General features: G+C 40.4%; 1 protein-coding gene across 2 annotated transcripts in view; it reads left to right on the forward strand.

Annotated features, from left to right (window-relative positions):
• The first annotated feature begins 403 nt into the window (after positions 1–403).
• creb5b (cAMP responsive element binding protein 5b) overlaps positions 404–21,782 on the forward strand; it is a 37,138-nt gene continuing 15,759 nt past the window's right edge. Inside the window, exons 1-6 of one of the 2 annotated variants that reach the window (XM_031299007.2) lie at positions 404–541; positions 6,142–6,219; positions 6,580–6,673; positions 8,310–8,431; positions 9,665–9,822; positions 21,121–21,247. In XM_031299007.2, the coding sequence (XP_031154867.1) occupies positions 6,166–6,219; positions 6,580–6,673; positions 8,310–8,431; positions 9,665–9,822; positions 21,121–21,247 (555 nt within the window). In that variant the 5' untranslated portion in view covers positions 404–541; positions 6,142–6,165. Of the gene's footprint in view, positions 596–6,141; positions 6,220–6,579; positions 6,674–8,309; positions 8,432–9,664; positions 9,823–21,120; positions 21,248–21,782 lie in introns of both variants that reach the window. The other variant, XM_031299006.2, reaches the window with a different exon arrangement.

Consider the following 21,782-nt stretch of genomic DNA (forward strand, 5'->3'; position numbering starts at 1 on the left):
TTTATCATTATCAAAAGGTATAAGTGCATTTTTTTATTATATATTATATCATTAGGATGACTCAAATGAAAATTATTCCAGTATGCCACTTGAAGTTGTTGGGTTTATTTTTTATTTTATTTTTTACAGTAGGTGAAGTCCTAAAAATGGTCTTTTAAGTAATGAAGTGTGATTGAATCTTCTCATTTCACACTTAGTTCAGTGATTTCACTCCGCTCATGAGACAGTACAGAGTTATCAGTTGAGGACGCAGTGCAGCGCGCTTATTTGCATGCCAAATGGGTCAGTACTGGAGATCCAGCTCTGGACCACACCCACTCAGGTCCAGCAGTGTCCACCCATGCCTCTGGTTGTGCATTTGCAAACTCCGCCCCGCTCGCGCCGCCTCCAAGCGGACCGCAATGATTTAGAAGTTCAGGAATCCCACGTGACGTCACCCGGGGGTGACGTTATGCTTCTCTAAATAGATCGTATTGTAATCTTTTCTCAGTCCAACGTGGTTTCTTTTCAGAGACTGCTTCAAATTTTCTACACTTGTTTGGTAAGTTGAAAACCTCACACCACCATGCAGAGGACCGTGCACGCGCCCCTGCAGGTTTGTTGTGTTTGTTTAAAGCGATTCTTGTTACTTTTTCTCCTCCTTTTTTCATGCAACAGCTTGTTTTGTTGTTCGCTTCAGAAATCGAGGTGTTCATTTTTTCTTGTTGTTGTTCTCAATTCACGTGTGCAAGTTTTAGAGAAAGGGGACCATGTTAGTTTTGTAAGAGTAGCCTACATGCATTGTCATCTCATTTCGGTGTCCGTGCGTTGGCCTATCTGTTGACTGTTGTTGAAGTTGAACGTGGAGTCAAGTGCCGCTGCTGCTGCTGCTCGGTCTGTCAGATAGCTGCGGGGACAAGTCTGCAGGAATTCATCTCAATTCCGACTGAAAACTACACAGTGGCTCATTGCAAAGGATGATTTCCATTGCACTTAACACCAATTTGGCACGTCTTCCAGTTGTTTCTATTTGCTCCATAGCTCAAAGCTGGATCCCTGCACCATTACCATTCCTGTCCCATCTCGGGATACGCAGAGCCGGCGCTGGTCCCGGACTGGCTGCGTGCTGCGGTTCACCAGTGACCGTCTGGGAAATGATAGCCCGGTGGTTTTGCTGTCATGTCAGTTAAAAAGAAAAGAGTGATGCTCTTGTTCCCGTGAAATTTACGTTCTTTTTTTCTCTTGAACAGCAATGTGACCACCAACATTACGTCATTCTGCAGGCCAGTCGATATTTGATTAACCGCTGAGATGTTGGGGGTTACTTTCAGGAAGGTTGTGCTGACGAGGCGCGCTTTAATTGTGGCTATACAGCTTGGAAAGAAAGAAAGAAAGAAAGAAAGATGTTTTAATCATTTGATTACTCTCCGCTGTCATTATGTTTATGTGACAACACTATCAATAACCACTTGTTTCTCATGCACGCTGCTTTAGATTAATGTGGAGGCTTCCGGTTTTATTGTGTCCCTTTTAATTGGCTGTGTTAATAGCACCTGATAATAAGGCATTCAATTATAATGATGATGTTAGTAATTCTGATCATTTAATACAGACGGAGATGGACTTTTATTTATTTTGTAATAGTTTTGAGAACAGGCACCTATTGTAGGTAGAATGTAATTTCTTTTAATAGAATAAGCTACGTTTTATGAAAGCAACAGTTTGAGAAAAAGTTTGGAAGATGAATACACTACTCTTTCACATTTTCCACTTCTTTGTTGTAAGAAGCCATGGCAGAACATCTTTTATCTTGAGATTGAGAAGTTAATTGTGACTTGATAATAATAATAATAATAATAATAATAATAATACATGATAAATCAGCTTTTTATTTGTATAAAATTCTAACTGTCAATAATATTCTATGGAGTGAATAGCCAACTAAGGAAAATATATATGTAATATATAATTTATTAATAATAAATACTTACAAAAACAGAAAAGACTAAAGTCACTGACTCTACATTAAACTTACTGGACAACTTGAGTTATTTAGTAACCTTGATGCAGATCTAATTCTTTACATATTTTACACAATGTTCAGCTTGATTGCCAGCGGCTCATTGCAGTAATGAAATGTGACCTTTATTTGTTTATGGTTGTTGCATGTGCTCAAGGTGAAACATTCCTCTGGTAATGATTGTGCGTTTGTAGGAAGGGGTCGAATAACAGAAATCATAACACCAATCAACAGTTTGGCCCAAAAGTCTCCTTTCACCTTAAAAAAAAACTTGTGCACATATTTTTCTTATTTTGACTTGTACATTGTTGATGCTAATATATTCTGGGACTTTAAGAACAAAGTATAAAACCTTTTGTAAGTAAGGATAATGTGAGTGGTATTAGTGCCATGGTAGCCCGCTGAGGGGGCTTCTTTGTGTTTGTTATGAGTTTACATGTTGTGGAAGAGACAAATAATTGATAGGTCTTGAGGTTTACATCACAGCAGTCTTTTTTGTCACGCATTCATGTCAATGAACTTAAAGTTCAGGGCAGACATTGTCTAAGAAGGCCATGTTCCCTGCCTTAGGGGTCGCCATGATCCTACCTTGAACTTGTGCTGTCAAAGGCCCAGGCTATAGGGAGCTGGGGATTTGAATTGCTGTGCATGTTTGTGCTTGCTTTAACCCCATTTGCCTTTGCACCCTAACCCATCCTTTCCTCACCATATTGTTTAAATTCTAATATGCGGTCTACCTGGAGAATTCCTCCCCAGCTCCTCTTGAAATCGAACTCCGAACCCTAATCCTTCCCCTCGCACACATCAGGATATAGTTAATGTAAAGTGTAACCAAATTTCCTCTGCTAAACTAAAACATCTATATCAAATGAGAGCCAAGTGCCTCTTGCATGGAAAGGGGCATTCAGTACTGATACTTTTAAGTGTGAAAGCTATTGAATAATTCACAGAGGCATTCACAGAATTAATAGTTAAAAGTTGTATGTGTCATATGGTTCAAATTTCCTGGTAAATGTGATGAAATGACAAATCCCATTTTAGAAACAGGAAGGTAAAAGTAACATTTTTGCATCTGGTTTTTTAGTCATGGATACACTTATTATTATTGCTCTCTGGTGATGTCAGTTTTGTGATCTTTAGTAGAGTTAGAAAAGAAGTGACTCATAGTCGTACAGGTGTTCAGGAAGAAAGCCTGAAAACAATGGTGGCAATGAGAATTGTACGAACAGCTTAAAACATTCCATATAACTTTATTTGAGATAAAAATGTGGCCTAAAATGTTGAGAATAATCAGCGACATATCCACAGGCTTTTTGAAGCAGTGCTTCCTTAGTCGTACTTGCCATTATCCTGGGTTTGGGTTCAGGGTTAGGATCGGCAGTCTTAGTCATGTTTGTTGTGTCAAAGGAAACCAGGTGAGTTTTTAGGGGCCCTGTAGTAGAGACGGAGTGAACTGGTGACAGAAAGAGAGACCAGGGCTCATTGCTCTCTGACAGAGAGACCCTGTCCAGACCCTGTTCTGCAGGCTCGGTCATGAAGTACAGCTTGTTAGGAAAACAGCACTGCTTAGCATAACACAATATTTGAGTGTTTTGACGGTGCTTGAGGAAATAGTCTGTACCCATGAAAAAGACACACATGTACATAGTGTATGAAGGTATTCATGCTTGACACGTGACATGTGGCAGTGAATTATGCGTTCGTTTTCGTGAATTGACAACGGTGGCAGGTACTAGTAGAATAATAAACTTTGTGCTGTATGTGAGCAATAAATAGCAACTGTTGGGTGCAATATCACCGCTGTAAATAATTTAGATGTTCCAGTCATTATCAAGAGCATACATGATAAACACACCTAATGCTGATGATTAAATTATTAGCTTCTTAACAGACCCCTTAGAAATGTTTGTTTTGATGGGATTGGATGAGGGAGACAAAAGAAAACTTGCATTGTTAACTGTAACTTCTTTATCTACAGATTTCATTATTTAGCTTTACTTTTGTGGTGTCAGAATAGAGATGCACCTACCAGCTTTCCTAATTCATCCAGGCACCATTCAAATAGTTTGTAAAGATCTAATTTACTTATTGGTGTGCAAAGTGAGTCTCATTAACTGCAGGCACCCTGGACGTTTACATGCTCTCGGTGCGACTTTGGTTCAAACCTCACAGGGACCAACTAGGACCTTCCTGTATGGATTTTAAATGCCCGTTCCCTGTTTGCATGTCCCATACCAAAATACCTGCATGTTTAGTGTTAAGAATCTTCCTGATATTGATTAAGGCACTGGCTCGAAGATAAAGATGGTCCCTTACTGCTGTGCTGTAGCTGGGGATTAATAAAGACTACCTTAATACTTATCATCATACTCTCTTATCATCTGTTAAAACATCTGTCAGAAAGTGCTGGGAATCTGTAGTGTTGGCATGTGGTGAGTGCTCAGAGGTTGTTTGTTTGTGTTTGTCAATGATGAGGATAATTAAAATGGCATCCGGACAAAGACCTTGAAATCAGAAATACGTAATGATGACACAGTAGCCAGCAGTCAATAAATGTAATGTTAGAGGCAAGGGTTTAAGTCCAAAGAATACTCAAATAATACGGTTGTACCTTAATTTCCTGAGTATAATAATAATAAAAAAAAAATCTAATTTAAATGTATAAGCTAAACGTTGTAATAGTTCTACTTTTTCTGCAAAATTGTTTTGAATATTGTTGACAGGGACACTTGGGGAGATGTAATCTGTTGCGAAAGTTAATGGTTTAAATATTTAAATATGTGTGAGGCATCACATGCATTAAATGCAATGATTGATTAAAGTGCACATCAAAGCCTTTCAATGGCATGTCACTGCTATTGTTGTGCTCATGGTTTGATCTTGAGAAGCTGTTAAAATGCACCTGTTATTTCTGTTGTTTTTCTCTCTGACATCTGGTCATAAATATAGTCACGCTGTTTTAGATATATATTTTTAAAGCTGAATGCAGCATCCACCCTTGTGTGCATGATTTAGTTTCTGTGGGTAAACGGAGAGACAGGATATTTACAGAATTTGTTGGTCTTTCCTTTTTATGTGACTGGTTTCATTTTATAATTTTTAAACAGAGCCCAAGTATGAGGCACTCCTCTTTTCTGAGAAAGTTTGCCCTCTTTTTCACTCTAAATTATTAAAGCATCTAAAACAATAACTGAAGCCATTGTACATTTGACATGATGCATGGCTGTAGTGTACAGAACAATTACTTACAAAGCACAGATCTGGCACTAATTGCAGGTGTTTTTTGGAGCAATTAACTGCATCTTGTGTCTCCCTCATGCAATGCTGCTCTGCCGACACATCCTTCTCTCATTCTCACTCTGACATGTACAGTATACCAACTGAATAACTTAATGAAATCATTAAATGATTGCTGACTGTAAAAAATCGAATGTCATCTTTCAAAAAAGGTATTCAATGAGTTTTAAGTGCCATTTAAAGTTCAATTTGTCTCACTGCATAAGTACATTAGTGAAAAGGGATTTTTCACATTACTACTGGGGAGTAATTATAGTTGCCAGACCAGATGTGTTCAACCAGATTCTGTCACTTTGTGGTGAGAATAAATATTTGAAGACCACAGTTAGTGTTTCATTTCAAATTTCAAACATGGTTTATCGTGTCATTGTTTCTATCCAAATATAAGCTGAAACCCATCACAATTGTGCCTAGATGTGTATATGTACCTCTGTACAATTTGGTGGCCCAACAGAAATTAATGATTGTAGCTTTTATAGAGTGCTATAGAAATACGTTATTTTCTTGTTGTTGTTTTTATTCATGACGAGCTTTAGAGTAGGTAGTAGTAGTAGAGCAGGTATTAGTCTGTTTGATTACGTGTAATAAAAGCATATCAATGTTTTTTTTCATTGTTTCCAGTTCTTTTATAACCCACAACCTTAGCCTTGATGTCAATTTAGTGGAAACTAGATTACGGTAATGTGAAAAAACTGTTTATTACTGAAAATAACCACACAGCTGTTTCAGGTGCAATGGCAAGTCCAGTGTAGCGTGACACAATGAGTATATTTTTGATCTTGGATGCAGGTGACTCAAGTCATTCACTTCCTCTTCCCGCTTTCTCCTTTTGTCAATTTTTGTAGTTTTATGAGAAGGTGGCCAGAGTGATGAACTCGGACCAGGAAAGGCCGTATGTGTGCAACGCTCCTGGCTGTTCTCAGGTGAGTGTGTATGTGTGTGTGTGTGTGTGTGTTTACCTGTAATATTAAGCATGTACATTGAGGAGGTCTGAGGAGTGGGTTACTGCCGCACCATAAGGGAGAAACAGAATAGCATAGATCTGAGTGTAACACAAACTGTAAATAATGCTGCAGGTGTAAAAATCCCTATAGAAAAAAATGCTCTTTGAAGTCAACACCAGGGCTGATGCTCTTTTAGGATGCACTCTTTAAATGGAGAATAACAGTGAATGTTATTTTGGTTTAAAGCTTCAGTGTACTGGTTTGTTTGTTTTATAATCTGTGAACAGAAAACCTTTTTTGTCTTTGTACTTACAATCCTACTTTTATAAAACTCAACAGCGATTCCCCACGGAGGACCATCTGATGATACATAGACACAAACATGAGATGACCCTTAAGTTCCCCTCCATAAAGAACGACAACATGTTATCAGGTGAGTTAGGGCTACATCAATACACACTCAGCCGGGTTCACTGGGAACTTGTAGTCCATTTGCAGGTGTGTGCCTCAGTGACTCATGCTCAGACACACTTGTCTATCATCAGAAAACTTCATGGCGTGTCTATACCAGTTGTTTACAGTAATGTATATCATATGACACACGATACCTTGTAATTCAGCTTTGTTACTACTTAATGCACACTTTAGGAGGTGCTGACATCAGACTGGAGAAATCAGCATGTTAAGCTAAAGTGTGATTTGTATTTTCCCATCACCGGAGGTGTACTGATCTTAGCATAGAAGGAGTGGGTGATGGTTTACAATGGTTTTATGGATGTTGGGGTGTACACGCCTCAGGTGACATGCTGATGGGCACATTAATCTACTGTTCAAAGAAACATCAAATCATAGATTGTGTCAACTCAAGGCTGATCCATAAGTATAGATCTCCATTCCTAGAAACGGCCGGGCCACCCTAGATGACAGCACAAGCCACACCGCTAAGATTGTGTCTTCTTTATTATTTACGCTCAGTGGACAGCAGGATCGGATTTTCTAGGCCGGGTGTTCTTATTGCCTGTTGTCTGAGTTACAGCTTTGACCATTTCTCTTATTGAGACCTTGAACACAGGATAAAATAGTCAGAGCTTGTACTGTGTAATACAGCTCAGCCACACATGGTAACATGCTTTAAGCTGGTCACTAAAATTGCTTTAAACTTTAGTTCTATTATTGTTGACCTCCATTGACTCATAGTTGTTGTCCTCAACTAAAAATTGACGTTACTCCCTTTTTTTATTAATAGAGCTTGTGTTGTTCGAAATGGAAAAAGTGATATTTGTAGTTAAACTGTATTTTGGGTAAACAGGTCATGATGAAAGTTTGAGTCAGTCCCCAGTCTAGCCAGAATGGATAAACAGACCATGAAGTATGCTTTTAGCCTTTGAAACAAGCCTGATCCTAAAATCACCTTCAACTGTCTGAAACCTGATCTCTATGCACCCCCCACAACGTCAAGTTGAACACTGCAGCTTGACTGAGCTCAACAAATGAGACCTCCACTCAGTAGGTGAGATCTGTACTTCATCAGCTGAAATGCGGCTGTCAAGCATAGTATCTCTCTCTCACTAACAGAATGGAGGTTTTGTCTTTTTAAAATCATTGGAAATACGTAACAGCAATTTACATTCTTTTATGCAGATCTGTATCAGCTTCTGTAAAGAGTTTGTAGTCGAATTGTGGTCCACATAAATAAATAATGAAAATGAACAGCATTTTAACATCATGCTGAATAAATGGGGCTAGAAAATACAGGGGAACGCCTTTTTTCAAATTGAAGGTTAAACAGTAACAATTATACAAAAAAGTATACGATGAAACAAAAACAAACAGTCAAATCTGGTGATATCAATACAAATATATTTTCATTTCATTTGTCAAACATATACTGTGCCGTGTGTGTGTGTGTGTGTGTGTGTGTGTGTGTGTGTGTGTGTGTGTGTGCGTGTGTGTGTGTGCGTGCACGTGCGTGCGTGTGTGCATGCGTGCGTGCATGTGTGATGTACTGTTTGTTGTTGTTTTAACAGATTTCAAAGCTAAAACTTGAAAAACCTTTCCTTGATTTCCAGACCAGACGCCCACACCAACACGCTTCTTGAAGAACTGTGAGGAGGTGGGATTGTTCAGTGAACTGGACTGCTCCATTGAGCAGGAATTTTGCAAAGCCCAGGAAGAAGAGGACAGTAAACAGGTACTGCAGAGTAGAGAACAAAACCTCAGGCTGAAAAAAACCTAGGGGGAACCTACAGCCACCCACAGGGGTGAGGTCAGGTGGTTATGAACTGTTATCTGGTGCTATCATCAGTCATGTCAGTCCTTAACAGCAGCCAGCACACTATGAGCTCTTTTAATAGATTCAAAACACTTAGACCTCATGTAACCACACTCTGCTCGCTTGTTAAAAACCACCAAATATGTATACACCTCTATTTCTACCATATTTTATCTTCAACTGTAGTCATGTGTTGCACATCCAGCCCTTGCCGTGCCCCAGACACCACACTCCCCCTTCAGTCTTGTTGACAGTGACAGACAAGGCTGGCAGGTGGAGATTTGTCACCCACCAGATATGAGGAGAAAAGAGATCAGGTTCTCCACCTGTAACTTCAAACAGCTCCCCGGATATCTCTTAAGGAGGGAGTCCTATTTCTTCCCAGACTTACACACAGACCCATGAGACAACTTTTGTGACATCAATAAAAGACCTGGCCAGACATTCTCACAAGACGTGGTCATTTATGCATTATAGATCTACCCTAAGGCACCTTCACCTGAAACATGGGTACTAGTCAAATCACCACAAGACAGACTGCTTATCCAATGTCTGGAGAGATGTGCAGTGCACGCTGTAGCTAAGCTGTCGTCTGGGTGGTTTGGCTCTGGAGCTCGTCTGTGCTCAGGTCAACCTTGTCTAGCCTCCCCAGCCTGTGTGGTTTATGATGGCTCTGCTAAGTCAGCAGGAGGCAAGTCAAAGCAAAACTCTCTGGGACTGCATATACTGTAGCACAATAAGCAGAAGAAAAAGAGTAAAAGCTTGAAACTTCGAGAAAACAGCAATTGGCCAATATGAATATAAAATAGTCACGATAATTTACACACACTCTAATTTGTGTAGAGGAATGACTGATGTGGTTGATACACATTTCCCTTACCTCAACTGTGACATATATTTTAAGGTCAATACCTGTTGTCAGGTAAACATTTTCTAAAACTTTGTGACTGCCTGTATTCTCCTTTTTATATTTGATCATTGCCAGCGGCTAAAAAAAGCGAGTGAGTTTACACAGTTCCTCATTACCCATTCAAACAGTTGTAATGCTTGAGTTGTGCTGAAAATACAACTTGCTGGGAAGAATGTGACACTCTTGACAGATTCTTAACCGTGTATACTCTGCTTTCTTTTCTCTCCCCTTCCTCGCTGCAGAGCATCTCATTGCACGGCCAGACAGGCCAAGGCCAGCACCAGCAGTCCCACTCACGGATGGGCAACCATGATACCAGCATAGTGATCCAGCAGGCCCTGCCATCTCCTCAGTCCAGCTCCGTCATCACTCAGGCTCCATCGACCAACAGACAGATAGGGTGAGTAGGCCAAGCGGTTGAAGAAACCAGCAGAACAAGAAAGTTGCCAAAAGAAAGGCTTTATTAAACTTTTTGTGATTTTATCTTTGCACCTCTTTCAATTAAGTGTTTCTTCTTTGTGGTCGAGTAGTAGAGGCAGTGTTAAGGACTGCTATGAGACTGAAAATTATCTGAGGAGTGCTGTGTTCGCAGTATATCCTCTCACTTCAAGTGTGCCCCTGTTATAGCGACAGCCTTAGGCTTGACCTGGTCCTTTTGTGTCCGTGCCGATTGTCATCCCTCTGTAGTCTCTGAGGGAATGTCAGGGTTTTGTTACATTTGGAGCAGTGTGTGTGTGGGGCTGGCGATTCATGTTTTGCTGTTCATTCAGTATTGTCCCACAGCAGAGCATGCCAAACATGGTCCCAAAAGACAAGATGAGGTCATTGTTGAAGCCTTAGCTGTGACTGCTTTTACAGCGGTTTAGCATTTCATGCTCTAAATTAGTTCTTTTCACTGTATGGGAATATCAGCCACAACCTTAGAGCTCCATTTCTCTGATACCTTCGCTCTGCCATGCTACAGGTGTATAATAACCAGCCAGATATATACAATATATTAACTGCAGTCTGTGTGGTGTGCTGCTTCATTATTTACCTGCAGTGTTTATTGGTCAATAAATAGTTTATAGCATTTTTTGTCACAGTCATAATCAGACCTTAATGATCCATACCTGCAGACTGTGTCTAGCGAGACTATGTGATTTTATAAACTTGACCAGCCATCATGGGTCTTTGAGGGAAATGTATTTCCCTTTAGTGACCTTTTGTCTTTATATATCAGGAACAAAATCATTACCACATAAACATAAATACACTTGTTTTCCTTATGGAGACATTCCACTAACCTCATTTATTCCTTATCCCTTAACCCTAACAACCTTCAAACTTGTGCCAGGGCTTTGTTACTGTAAACCAGACCTGTGGCAAGCAAGTTAGACATTGAGATGGCTCAGTGATAGGCCTGTGCTGTGTTGAGGTTGTCCTGTGTAGATTTACAGCTTGAGGAGCTAGTGAATATTGGATGGGAGGCCCATCTCTAAGCCTGACTGACACTCCGTCAGGCTCTTTGTCTTGGACCTGGATGGAATTTCAGCCCCTTGGAGGAGCAGCAATCACTGCCAGAAACAGAGACTTTGCTAGGCCTGCTTCACCTGAGTTTACCTGTCAATAAAAACTCGTCAGAGCTGGTATGCCATGTGGCGGTGGTTTTTAGCCACAGAACAGCATGTAAGTCTCAGCTACATTTATCTGTAGCACATTATTTGAGGCATTTCCCGTGCTATAAGGCAGAGGTGTCACCTGTTTACTAGGACAGTGGAATCCTAACAAGTGATGAGTAGATTCACACGAGACAAATGTGGAAATGTTCACATCAGCAGGAAAATGGGTAGAGAAAACCCCTCCACTGAGAAGCAGTGTTTCCACAGGAAGCTATTAGGTCCAACCAAAGACTCCATGCACAGGGTCTCTCCACAGGAACTTCCCACACACTGAACAAGCCGGACACTTCACAGGCTAGCTGTGATCTGTCCAGATTGGGAGCCTACTGAAGGTCAGATCAGGGTTTCCCTATGATACCTCTGTTGCCCTGTTAAGCCACTTTGACTGTAGTCTGTAATATGTTTTGATTTCCCATGTATTTGTGAGGAAAAGACAATAAAAAAACTGCATAAATGATTTGCTGTGCAAAGGTTTATGCTTAGTTTTTATCATAATAATCTGAGAGACAATGAGGAAAAAGTAATCTCCATCAATTAATCTGCCTTGTGTATGTGATCATTGCAGGCCTATTAAGCTTTTAATCCCCACACTTTATGGAGCTCTGTGGTGAATAGATCTCTGAATGAAAAGAAATCACCAAACAAAATCAGTTTAATCTCGCCTCCATCTGCTTCCTTCATTCTCAGCTCTGCTGAATGCACAGCGTGAGCATCCAATGAATTAGGATAACAAGTCATTTTCATTGCTCCACAATGTTTACTAAAGAGCTTTGAGGCTTGGAATCAATTAGGATTGGCTTTCCTCAAGTCCATTTACTTTAGGGTTGAGCTGGGCCTGCAGCTGTGAAACCTGAGGACCTCCCTCTCTCACTTTTCTTTTCTCTCTCCTTCTGCTCTGAGTCCCTAAACAAGGTCTTTAGGGAGCCGCACTGACACAAACCAGTGTTAAAACCAGGCATAAGAAACAGCCAGCAGATCTTAATGTCACGGCTATCATTATCATACAAAGCGAAGCGGTGTCCAACAGATTTGAATGCTTTCTGCTTTTCAATTATAAACATCTGGTGCTGAGTTATGTCAGAGTTAAATGCGTTGGACATTACTAGTCAACCATGTGAGATACAACATTCTGTGGAAACCTCAACCTTTTGACTTGTAAGAGGAGATGTGCGGGTATGGGTGTGGGCACAAGGCACTATAAAACAATGACACTATGAACACACTATGAAGTTCTTCTATTTTGGCTCAGTAGAGGAACTCAGTCCAATTGTTTCCATTACATAGCACAATCAACAGCTGGGTTAAGTGAGGAGTGGTTACAGTAGAGCGGTCTGTACGTGGTCAAATATCTGATCATCAATTTAAAGCTACATTGTGTAAGAATTTCTCCCATCTAGTGGTGAAATTGTATATGACAACCAACTGAATATTACTTTCTAGCCCCTCCCATTCCGACTGCGTTTTAACTCCTACGGTAGCCGTATTATTCCAAGAAGTATGACTTCGTCCGTGAGTGTTCCTTCCAGTGTAATAATAGTTTTACGTTATTTTGGTACCATTTCATTGCTAACATCAGCTATCAGGTTCCCAAACATATGCAAGCTAATGTTAGTAAAGTATCAGTGCTATCGTTATTCTGTATATTGTACAAGATTAATAGTGTAAGGCAATGTTTACAGCGTAGGAGAGAAGCAACAGTTTGTGTTTTTAATATATTTCTCTGAGCAGTATAAACAATGTCAGTGAAACCGAAATTAGCTCTTAGTATCTTCATCGTTTACACGCAGCTGTTCTAGCTGTAGCTAGTCTGTGTTACAACTGCATTACCTGAGTTGTCTACCAGGGAAATCACGACACATATGATTACGTTTATGTTACAAGGTAGACAATCCTTTTTCATCATTGACGGGAGGAAAAGTATCATAGACATCGTTCTAGTGTTATGCACAACCATGCTATAGTTAGCCAAGCAACTATAAAACTTTGAATTTACACAAATAGGCAGAATTACCTTTTGAGAAGAAAGCAGGCAACTACGGCGTCCCTTTTAAAATCCTTGCTCCTTATGAGCTCTTTCCATCTCGGAAAAGCCACTCCAATATTAACTTTGGTCTTGTTGCTTTGCCTGTCGCGTTGTCGTTTTAATTCTCTTTTTAACTTCCTTGGTGACTCCGTTACATATCCTCGAGAATAAGCATGATCTTCCATCTTCAACAGGTTTTTAAATCTGCCGGCAGTCGCGAGTAATCTTTTCCCCCTCCCTGGCATTCGTCATGGTGCCACTGAGTTTAAAAGCACGAAAGGCGGAGGTATGTCCCTCTTTGGCTAATGTATTTTAAAGATGGAGGTGCAACATGGTGGCCGCCATTCGAGCGACTCACTCGTATGTATTCTGAATGATTCTGAATGGCAGATTCTACGCTTACGAGAATACTTTGATTAGCTGGTGGAAGTAATTACACATGAATGTGCACATATTTGTGAAAGAACAAAGGGGGTTTTGCTAAGAATCAACTCAAAAAATTACACAATGGAGCTTTAATGATGATGTGGTATTTAATTACTTATCTCAATTTGTAATACTTTTATTAAATGGGGACACTTTGATAGCTTAAATGAATAATTATTATGAATGTTGAAGTTGAAGTGTGGGAACCATAAAGGTGCTATCCTCAAAATGTCACTTGGTTTTGGTTTGTCACCATCATCACATCCATTTCAAAAGTTTGTATTTGTATTTATTTACTTAAAAGTAGTCCACCATACTCAAGACTTATTTTTGCAGTATTCTACATAGAGGAATTATGTCTAAACTTAAATGTGTCTTGTTGGTAATGTCCCACCCTATGCATACTGGGTGTGCAACTTTAAGGTTGGCTGTCACATCACCTTGCAAAGCTCTGAAGGAAGTTCATTTGTGGTTTTATTTCCCATGCTGCTTTAAATGCACAACATTTTTCACACCTCAGAGCCACCAGCCACTTGTGTTCCTTGTTTTTGCCTTCAAGAGAAGTACGAAAAGATGTTGGTCTGCTTTCCTTCTTAACAGCGGGGTTTCATGCAGAACTCAAGTGTAGGTTGACACACTTGCTGTGAACTTCCTGTGTTTTCACAAAGATTTTTTGGTGATATGCTGATTTATTTTTTAGGACCACTGGTTAGAAGATTTTATGGGATACTAATACCTGCCATTCTTTCTGTGTCAAATCATCTTTTTCACAACGTACATTTATATTCCTTTTAGCATAATATAGATAATGATCATCAGATCAATTCAGATATGATTTCTAGTTAATGGCTTGCACTTTCTAAAACAACTAATGGTCACATCTTGGAAACAAATAAAATGTGTTAATGCAAGCTGTGCATGGTCTGTCACATACAGTATATTTTCATCCTGATGTGATATTCAGTGCTTCTCACACTTATTTACATATACTACTTCTGCTGTTACTATACAACTAATTAATGGTAGTGTAGTGGTGCTGATAGTTTTGATGAAGTTGATTCCAGGATGCATTGCATATCACATTTTTATAGATTGCACAACACTTTTTCCATGCGCGTGATAAAACAACTGTGTTGATTTCACCACCCATTGTGCCAGCGCCAGAACAGAAAGCCTCCACACGTCTGCGGAGAGTTATGGGCTTTCCGTGGACAAAGTTGACCTTGTGAACCTCGCAGTTTAAACAAAACTTCCTTTATTATTGTTTATGATTAGATTGCATTCAGAAAGTGGTGATAAGGAGGGAGGTCCGCCCTGAGCGCAGGAGAGCAGGACCTCTACAAAATGCCTGAGGTGCCCTCATCCTCTGACTTGACAAATGCCCTATCCCCAGGCAAATAAGGGCACTAGTGTCAACTGTGTATATTCTGTAGGGCTAATGCACATAGTAGCAGGCAGAGAGCAGAGAAGAACACATAAACAAAGGTACAGAAAACAAAGGTATACAGTGTAATTAATTACAAAAAAGGAAGGAGAGAAAAAGGAGAGAATGCAGGATGTACATCTGACCTGAATTAAGATGAGCTCATTGTGTACTGCAGTGGGTTTAATAGTGCGTTTGTAGAGGAACGCCCAGACTCTGTTCCCTCTCATTCCAGCGGGGCTGTGTCATCCCTGCCCTGGGGCCACCACACATGCAGGCTCCTGCACAAGCAACTCACACACAGGGACATGCCTCACAGCTCTGGGGAGCGCAGGGATCACAATGCGGGGAAGTGTGGAAAAGGGGGATCAGAGGTGGACAGAGGAGAGGAAGAAAGGGATCAGAGGTGGATGGAGGAGAGGAAGAGGGGGATAGGAGATAGATGGAGGAGAGGAAATGAAGGATCAGGAGGGTGGAGGAGAGAGGGAGAAGAGAGGCATCAAATGTGAGGACATGGGTTTTCTACCAGGACGTTGGCTAGGCGGGTGGAGGAGAGGATAAAAGACATGTCTGCACAAGGAAAGGAAAAGATAGATCATGTTTGAATGGAAGTATGGACAAAGTGGAATTAGAAGAATGAAGGTGTGGGAAAAATGCACTGAGAATATGAAAGTAAAGTGAAGATGAAAACTGAATGACAAACAGAGGATTGAGACTGTCGGTGGAAGACAGGCATCAGGTGGCTGGATGAGAACAAGAAAAGTTGGTTAAGGAGGAGAGGGACAAACGGACTAATCAAAAGTCAGATGAAGAGGAAGAAGGATGAACTACTGTTAAAAGTCAAAGGGGCACTGGAAGCCAAATGTTACAATATCAATCAGGTGCTGCTGACAGATGCCAGCTTAGCTTGTAACAAGATGACAGTTTTTTTTCTGATTCACTGGTGATAGGAATGTACTGTCATACGTTTTACTTTCATTGAAATTGAAAGACAACCCATCTTTGACAGCTCATGGCATATAATAAATCAAAACAATGTCATATTTGGTGAATAAATACCACAACACTCATTCTAATTTGCTCCAGAGTATCATCCACCGCCATTTCTCAACTGTGTTTTGGCATTGCTTAACTCAGCTTGAGGCTCTCTAATTTGTGGACACCCCATTCCAGATCCATCCCAGTGCAGCACCCTCCCAGCATCCATCCCTCCCTCTAGCCCGCTAATAAAAGTCAGCCTGTGTCGTAACCCATTAGGGCTGATTTATTTGATCAGATTCGTATTATTTCCTCAGTCCAAACCCCATGGCACTCTCCTCCCACCAGTGATTAAAGGCAGTAAATCAGGGGCAGGTCCTGTGCAGTGTTTACTCAGAGAGCCAGGCAGCTGCAAGCTGTTTGAGGCCCTTGTTTCTCTCTCTGTTTACCTCCGTTCCCATGGCGACTGCACCACCGTCTCCCGAACGTCTGGAACTTGGCCCTGGGCTGTTTTGGTTACGTTCGAAAGTTTTTAGCTGCTGTGTCTACCCAGAGCTCGCTGTGACTTCACCCAGCGAGGAGTCAGCGCAGAGATGTTGGACCAGTCGAAGAGGGAAAGAGAAGGAAAAGCGAGCAGAGGAGAGGAGGGAGGGACGAAATCTGGGGGTGGGCAGGCACAGGGTGGGGGGAGGGCGAAAAGCCAAGAGCATTACATCATTGCTGGAGCAGAGTCAGAAAGGGAAGGATATGAGTCAGTGGACTAACTGCACCTCTCTCTCCCTCTCTCTCCCTCTCTTGCTCTTCTTGGATGGCAGCCAAGCTCCTTGTGTTTAAGTCTCCAGTGCTTGAGTTGGAGTTGGGACTGTGGGGATTGGGACAGTAAAGCTTAGTGTGTGTGCAGACTGCAGGATTTGGGGGTTAGAGCAAGCAAATCCAGAGGGGCTTGAGTGTGGGCACCCTGAGGGGTCCAGAAGAGAGTTAGAGAGGATTAAAAGGACAATAAGAGGAGGGGAAAACAGGAGAGAAAATAGCAGGATAACTTAGAGAAATAGACTATGGAACAAGAGATAAAAAGCAAAAGAGGGACTGAGGGAGAGAAGAAGGTCTAGCAGTGATGTCATAGTGGAGTGAAGGTGGGCGGGGGGGGCGGATGGGTGGTGCGGTGGTGGTTCTTGGGCGGGGATTGTGGAGGAGAGCTTGGCTGAGAGCGAGGCACTCAGTAATGTGAGAGTGCCGGGTCAGGACTGCAGAGTGTCTACCTGCTCTCCCCTGGGGCCCACAGGCTATTATCAATCCCCTCAGTGGAGCCACAACCTGTCATTATTCACTCACATACATACACACACATGTTCACACACAGCTGCATGGCCATGCACACACTGGCAAATGCATGTATTCACTCACAAACACTCTGAACATGAATCCACTAATCCACTGTACAGTCTGGTGCATAATGTATTCATAGGCAAACACAGAAGAGAATTAAATAGAACAAATACCTCAATTAGAATGCTTTTATTGTGTGGATACCCTGCATTACAAGCTAAAGCTGAAATTATGCATTTCAATAAAATGTGTTGATACTTAGGGCTGCAACTGATATTTATTTAGATTGTTGATTAATAAATCTGCTGCTGTCAATAAATCAATTAATTGAAGAATGAGAAGGCAAAACACAGATTTAAAAAGAAATTGGTCACAGAAAAGAAAATGTAATTCAGGCACTCTAAAGCAGAGCAAAGATAAAGTTATATTAAAAACTTTAATTTAGTCAGGAATATTGGTTGAAAAACGCTGACTGGTTTCAACCTCACAGGGTCTTTATCAGGGCGGTAATAGTAAAACAAAAAACAAAATAACATTTGGGCTATAACACGTTGGATATACAGTAGTAGTAGTATTAATAGTGTAAAATAATACTGGACTTGCCCTCCACAAGTTCCCAGAACCCAATATGACATCTTCAAATAGCTTGTTTTTTTCTGACAAACAGTTCAAAACCCCCAAAAATGCAATTCATCACCATATAAGACAGACTTAAGCAGGGAATCTTTACATGCACATTTACATGCAGACTTTTCTGTTGACTAATCAATCAATCGACTAATCTGTCAACTCTATTGATATTGTAATGCATATAGAGAATATCATGTACACATCAATAAATCAGTGGTATTTTAAGAGAATGGAAGTAACAACTTACATTCATTAATAGTGGATTTTTTGTCTAAAAATGTCTTTATTTATCAGCAGAGTCAGCACAAAGCTGAGTTAATCCCCAGAGGAAGTGCTGTCAGATGTTAGTGTTGTTTTTCCGCCCACTGGACAAGTGGGTTGTGTTTTGGTATGTGTGTGCTGGTGGACACAGTGTTGGTCCTCCCCCTGCTCTGCTGCAGGTGACAGGCGCAGCAGTACAACCTGTACAAGCTTCAAAAGAGCCTTTCTTCTCTAGAAAGCAAGACCCTGACCTGCAACAACCAGCCTGTGCTGTTTCCTGACCTCTCCCAGTTATTGACTGTCACAAGTAGCTGTGTGTTAGTGCATTTAATTGTCTCATCTTATTAAGCTGCAGTCAGATTTACCTTTCCTAATGAGAATATCAGCGACTTAAAGCAATTAATTGATCTGTTATTGCTGACTTTGAGAAGGATTTTTTCTGGCAGACACTGGACTTTAAATAGTTCACTCACATCCAGTACCTAGTTTGAAAACGTTTTCTAATTTTTTTACTCCTTAGGTGTAAACCACTCCCATGGTTGAAAAGATATGATTTAGCCAGGACCATGTAACATTACTTTAACTCAAGTGTGCATTGCATCAGCATCATTATATAGCATGCACAAGGTTATGATGGTCTTGGACATATATATTTATGAATATATAGATATTATACAGTATAATGTATGATATGCAAAGGATAGTAATGTAATGTGTAATGTGTTTAACATTTGGATATCGCATATTATGAAAAAATAAATCAGATACATTAAATAAACTACTTTTGAAACGAAATACTGTGAATGAGCCAATTTCAAGTTAAAGAGCTGTGTGCAAAGATTTTACAGCATAGTTTTAAAGAAATGTTCGCTTAATTCTACATCTGCAGTGTTAAAAAAAACTCATCAGGGAGTCATCATACTGAATACAAACCCGGCAAAACAGTTTTTATGTACAAAATCAGCAGCGTGTCACTGCCTCGTGACTGTTATTTCATCCAGTTGGACGCTGGCAGAGTCTAAACGCAGAGGGAAACTGTGTTGATGTAGCGCGCAGCTACACTGCATACCTCATTGTACTTTCATGACTTTTCCCATGTGGAAATGTTTGGATTCACAGTGTTGCTCAGATGTCATACGTGTTGTTAAATGAGTGTGATTGTGATAAATTGGGATGTTAGACAGGAATGACACACAGTCGGGATGGTAATGGTCCTGTGTGTGTGGAGCAATCTTAAATGTCTGGAGCGTAAATGCACATATTTAGGTCTGGAAAAATACAGGTATTTATTCAGGTGGGGGAGCATTAGCTCTGCTGCACCCCCTCCCCATTTGGCCATCACTCCCTCACTACTCACTATTATGGTAACCCAGGCTATGATGTGGTCAATTGATTACATTAACCCATTGAACACAGCTAACCTAAATGCTTCTTGTTTGCACTAATTTCTAAATGCTCAAGGAAATGGAGCTTTATTGACTGGCAGTCATCCTGATGATATTGATAACTGGAGACTTATTGATTTTCCTGGTACAGGTTATTTGAAAATCAAGTAGTGAATGCTGTTTTTTAAGCTGCAGGGACTGAATAGTTACTGTATGAATGAGGGTGTAGCAGCACCCTGCAGCTGGGAATTTGTGTTCTTACAAGGGATTTGGTGGCAGTTGTATGAATGATGTCACCGTGTGCAGATGGAGTGGTCTGTGTGTTTGGATGGCTGCAGCCCTGAGCCAGCGACTGTGACAAGACTGCTGTCAATAGTTTAAGCTTAGCCTGGCCCTCATCTGTATATGTGATTTATTGATGTGGCCATGAGTGTGGATAGGCCTGTTGTTCCGCACACACTTTTGTGGTCACCAAGGGAGATTTCTTTCTTCCCCACAGGGTTCTAAACTGCTATAGCAGCTTCTAAAAGTGATTCTAGTCATGCACGATTCATGGTTGTTATGACAAATATTGTGAATTCATCATCGCCATCATCGTTATTCATCCATTGTACTACATGAAGTGTGCTTGTTTAAAGTGCATCCAAAAACTCCCAAGATACCTCAGATTTCAACTGCAGCATGAATACATATCTATACACTCTTTGTTTCCACTCTGACTTTGTAGTTGCGGAAACAAGTGGAAACTAAAAATGAAATAAGTAGGGGAAAGCATTTGCTCTGTAATAGCACAGATGTGAAATTAATAAATGTGGGAAATTGTTTTTAAGATGCAAGAGCAGTGTAGTGATCTCACATTTTAGAATTACAATAGGGTTCATTTCAGGTTAAAGCATTTTGTGAACTTCTGTTAGACTTGGTTTTTAAAACATCTCATATTAATAAATATAGTAAGACTTCATGTTAACCCTTTAGCATTTACGAGCAGAAATCAAACACTGAATTAATTATTTATAACACATTGTACTGTAGTTGTAAGCCGATATAAGGGGTGTTTATTAATGTTTTTGTCAACAATTAACTCCTCCAACATAGGCAACTAATGATTGAATGAATATAACACAATTAATCATATAAAATATAAAAATAAAATAAATACATAGTATTTATTAAGTATTTTTATTTTATAAATGTATTCACAAATTACTTATTCTATTATAATTATTATTTATAAATGAAGAATTTATTTAATTGGATCTTCGCTCTCATCACAACTGTGCAAACTGTAGGCTGATAAAGGCTACAAGATGTAGCTGAAAACTAGAAAGTGAACCTTAAATTACAAAGGATATTTGACGTGTGTAACCATCCAATATTGTTAGAAATGATTACAGCTATGTTATACTGTGTTATCAATCAGTCATTATGTGTTTATACAGCAGTTATGGATGCTGCACCATGGTGGTGGTGGTAGCTGGGTTTGATGTTGTTATATGTCAGTGCCAAAAATAGCAATATCAGTTTTCTACAACAGTGCCAAACATGTTCTCTGATAGTCTGTCTGTGTGTGTGTGTGTCTTCTCAGGCCTGTCCCTGGCTCTCTGTCCTCATTGCTGCACCTGCGAAACAGACAGAGACAGCCTCTGCCAGCCTCCATGCCTGGAACTCTGCCAGACCCGACCATGCCTGGCTCCTCCGCTGTGCTGATGCCTGTGAGTACAACAACGGCGCACAGAGCACATTTACTCATGGGTGTACTTGCACACGCAAAAGCAAAGTCATTCACTCATATGTGACGACAGTAACAGCATAGCAGATAAACTGTGTATTAGTTTGGGATGTTTTCTATCACCATTAAAATAATTTACCACAGTTTATAAGGAAGTAATCTACTGTAGAAATGAAAGAGTCTACCTCTGGGTTTGCAATATAGACTTTATTGTAATTAAGCCAAAAAGACTTAGAGGACCGACATTGGGAAGCGGGGAATGATAACAACCCAGAGAAATCTCCTCATATCAGGATTCTAATGATACAACATATGTTCTCATTGTAACACAAGACAGCCTGTGTTTATGGTATGAGAAAAAAACTCCCATGTTTATTAAATTAAGAGCTAAGGGATTTGGGGGAAGATTGACAGTTCAGGAAAGGGGTGCAGGTTTGGGTGATATTTTTACACAAAACACACTTAGTGCAATTAAGGCTGTGTGTCAGGTTCTAGGCCTGAGTCTCTGTGAATGAGGG

This window comes from Sander lucioperca, chromosome 10 (genome assembly GCF_008315115.2).
Source record: "Sander lucioperca isolate FBNREF2018 chromosome 10, SLUC_FBN_1.2, whole genome shotgun sequence".
NCBI lineage: Eukaryota > Metazoa > Chordata > Actinopteri > Perciformes > Percidae > Sander > Sander lucioperca.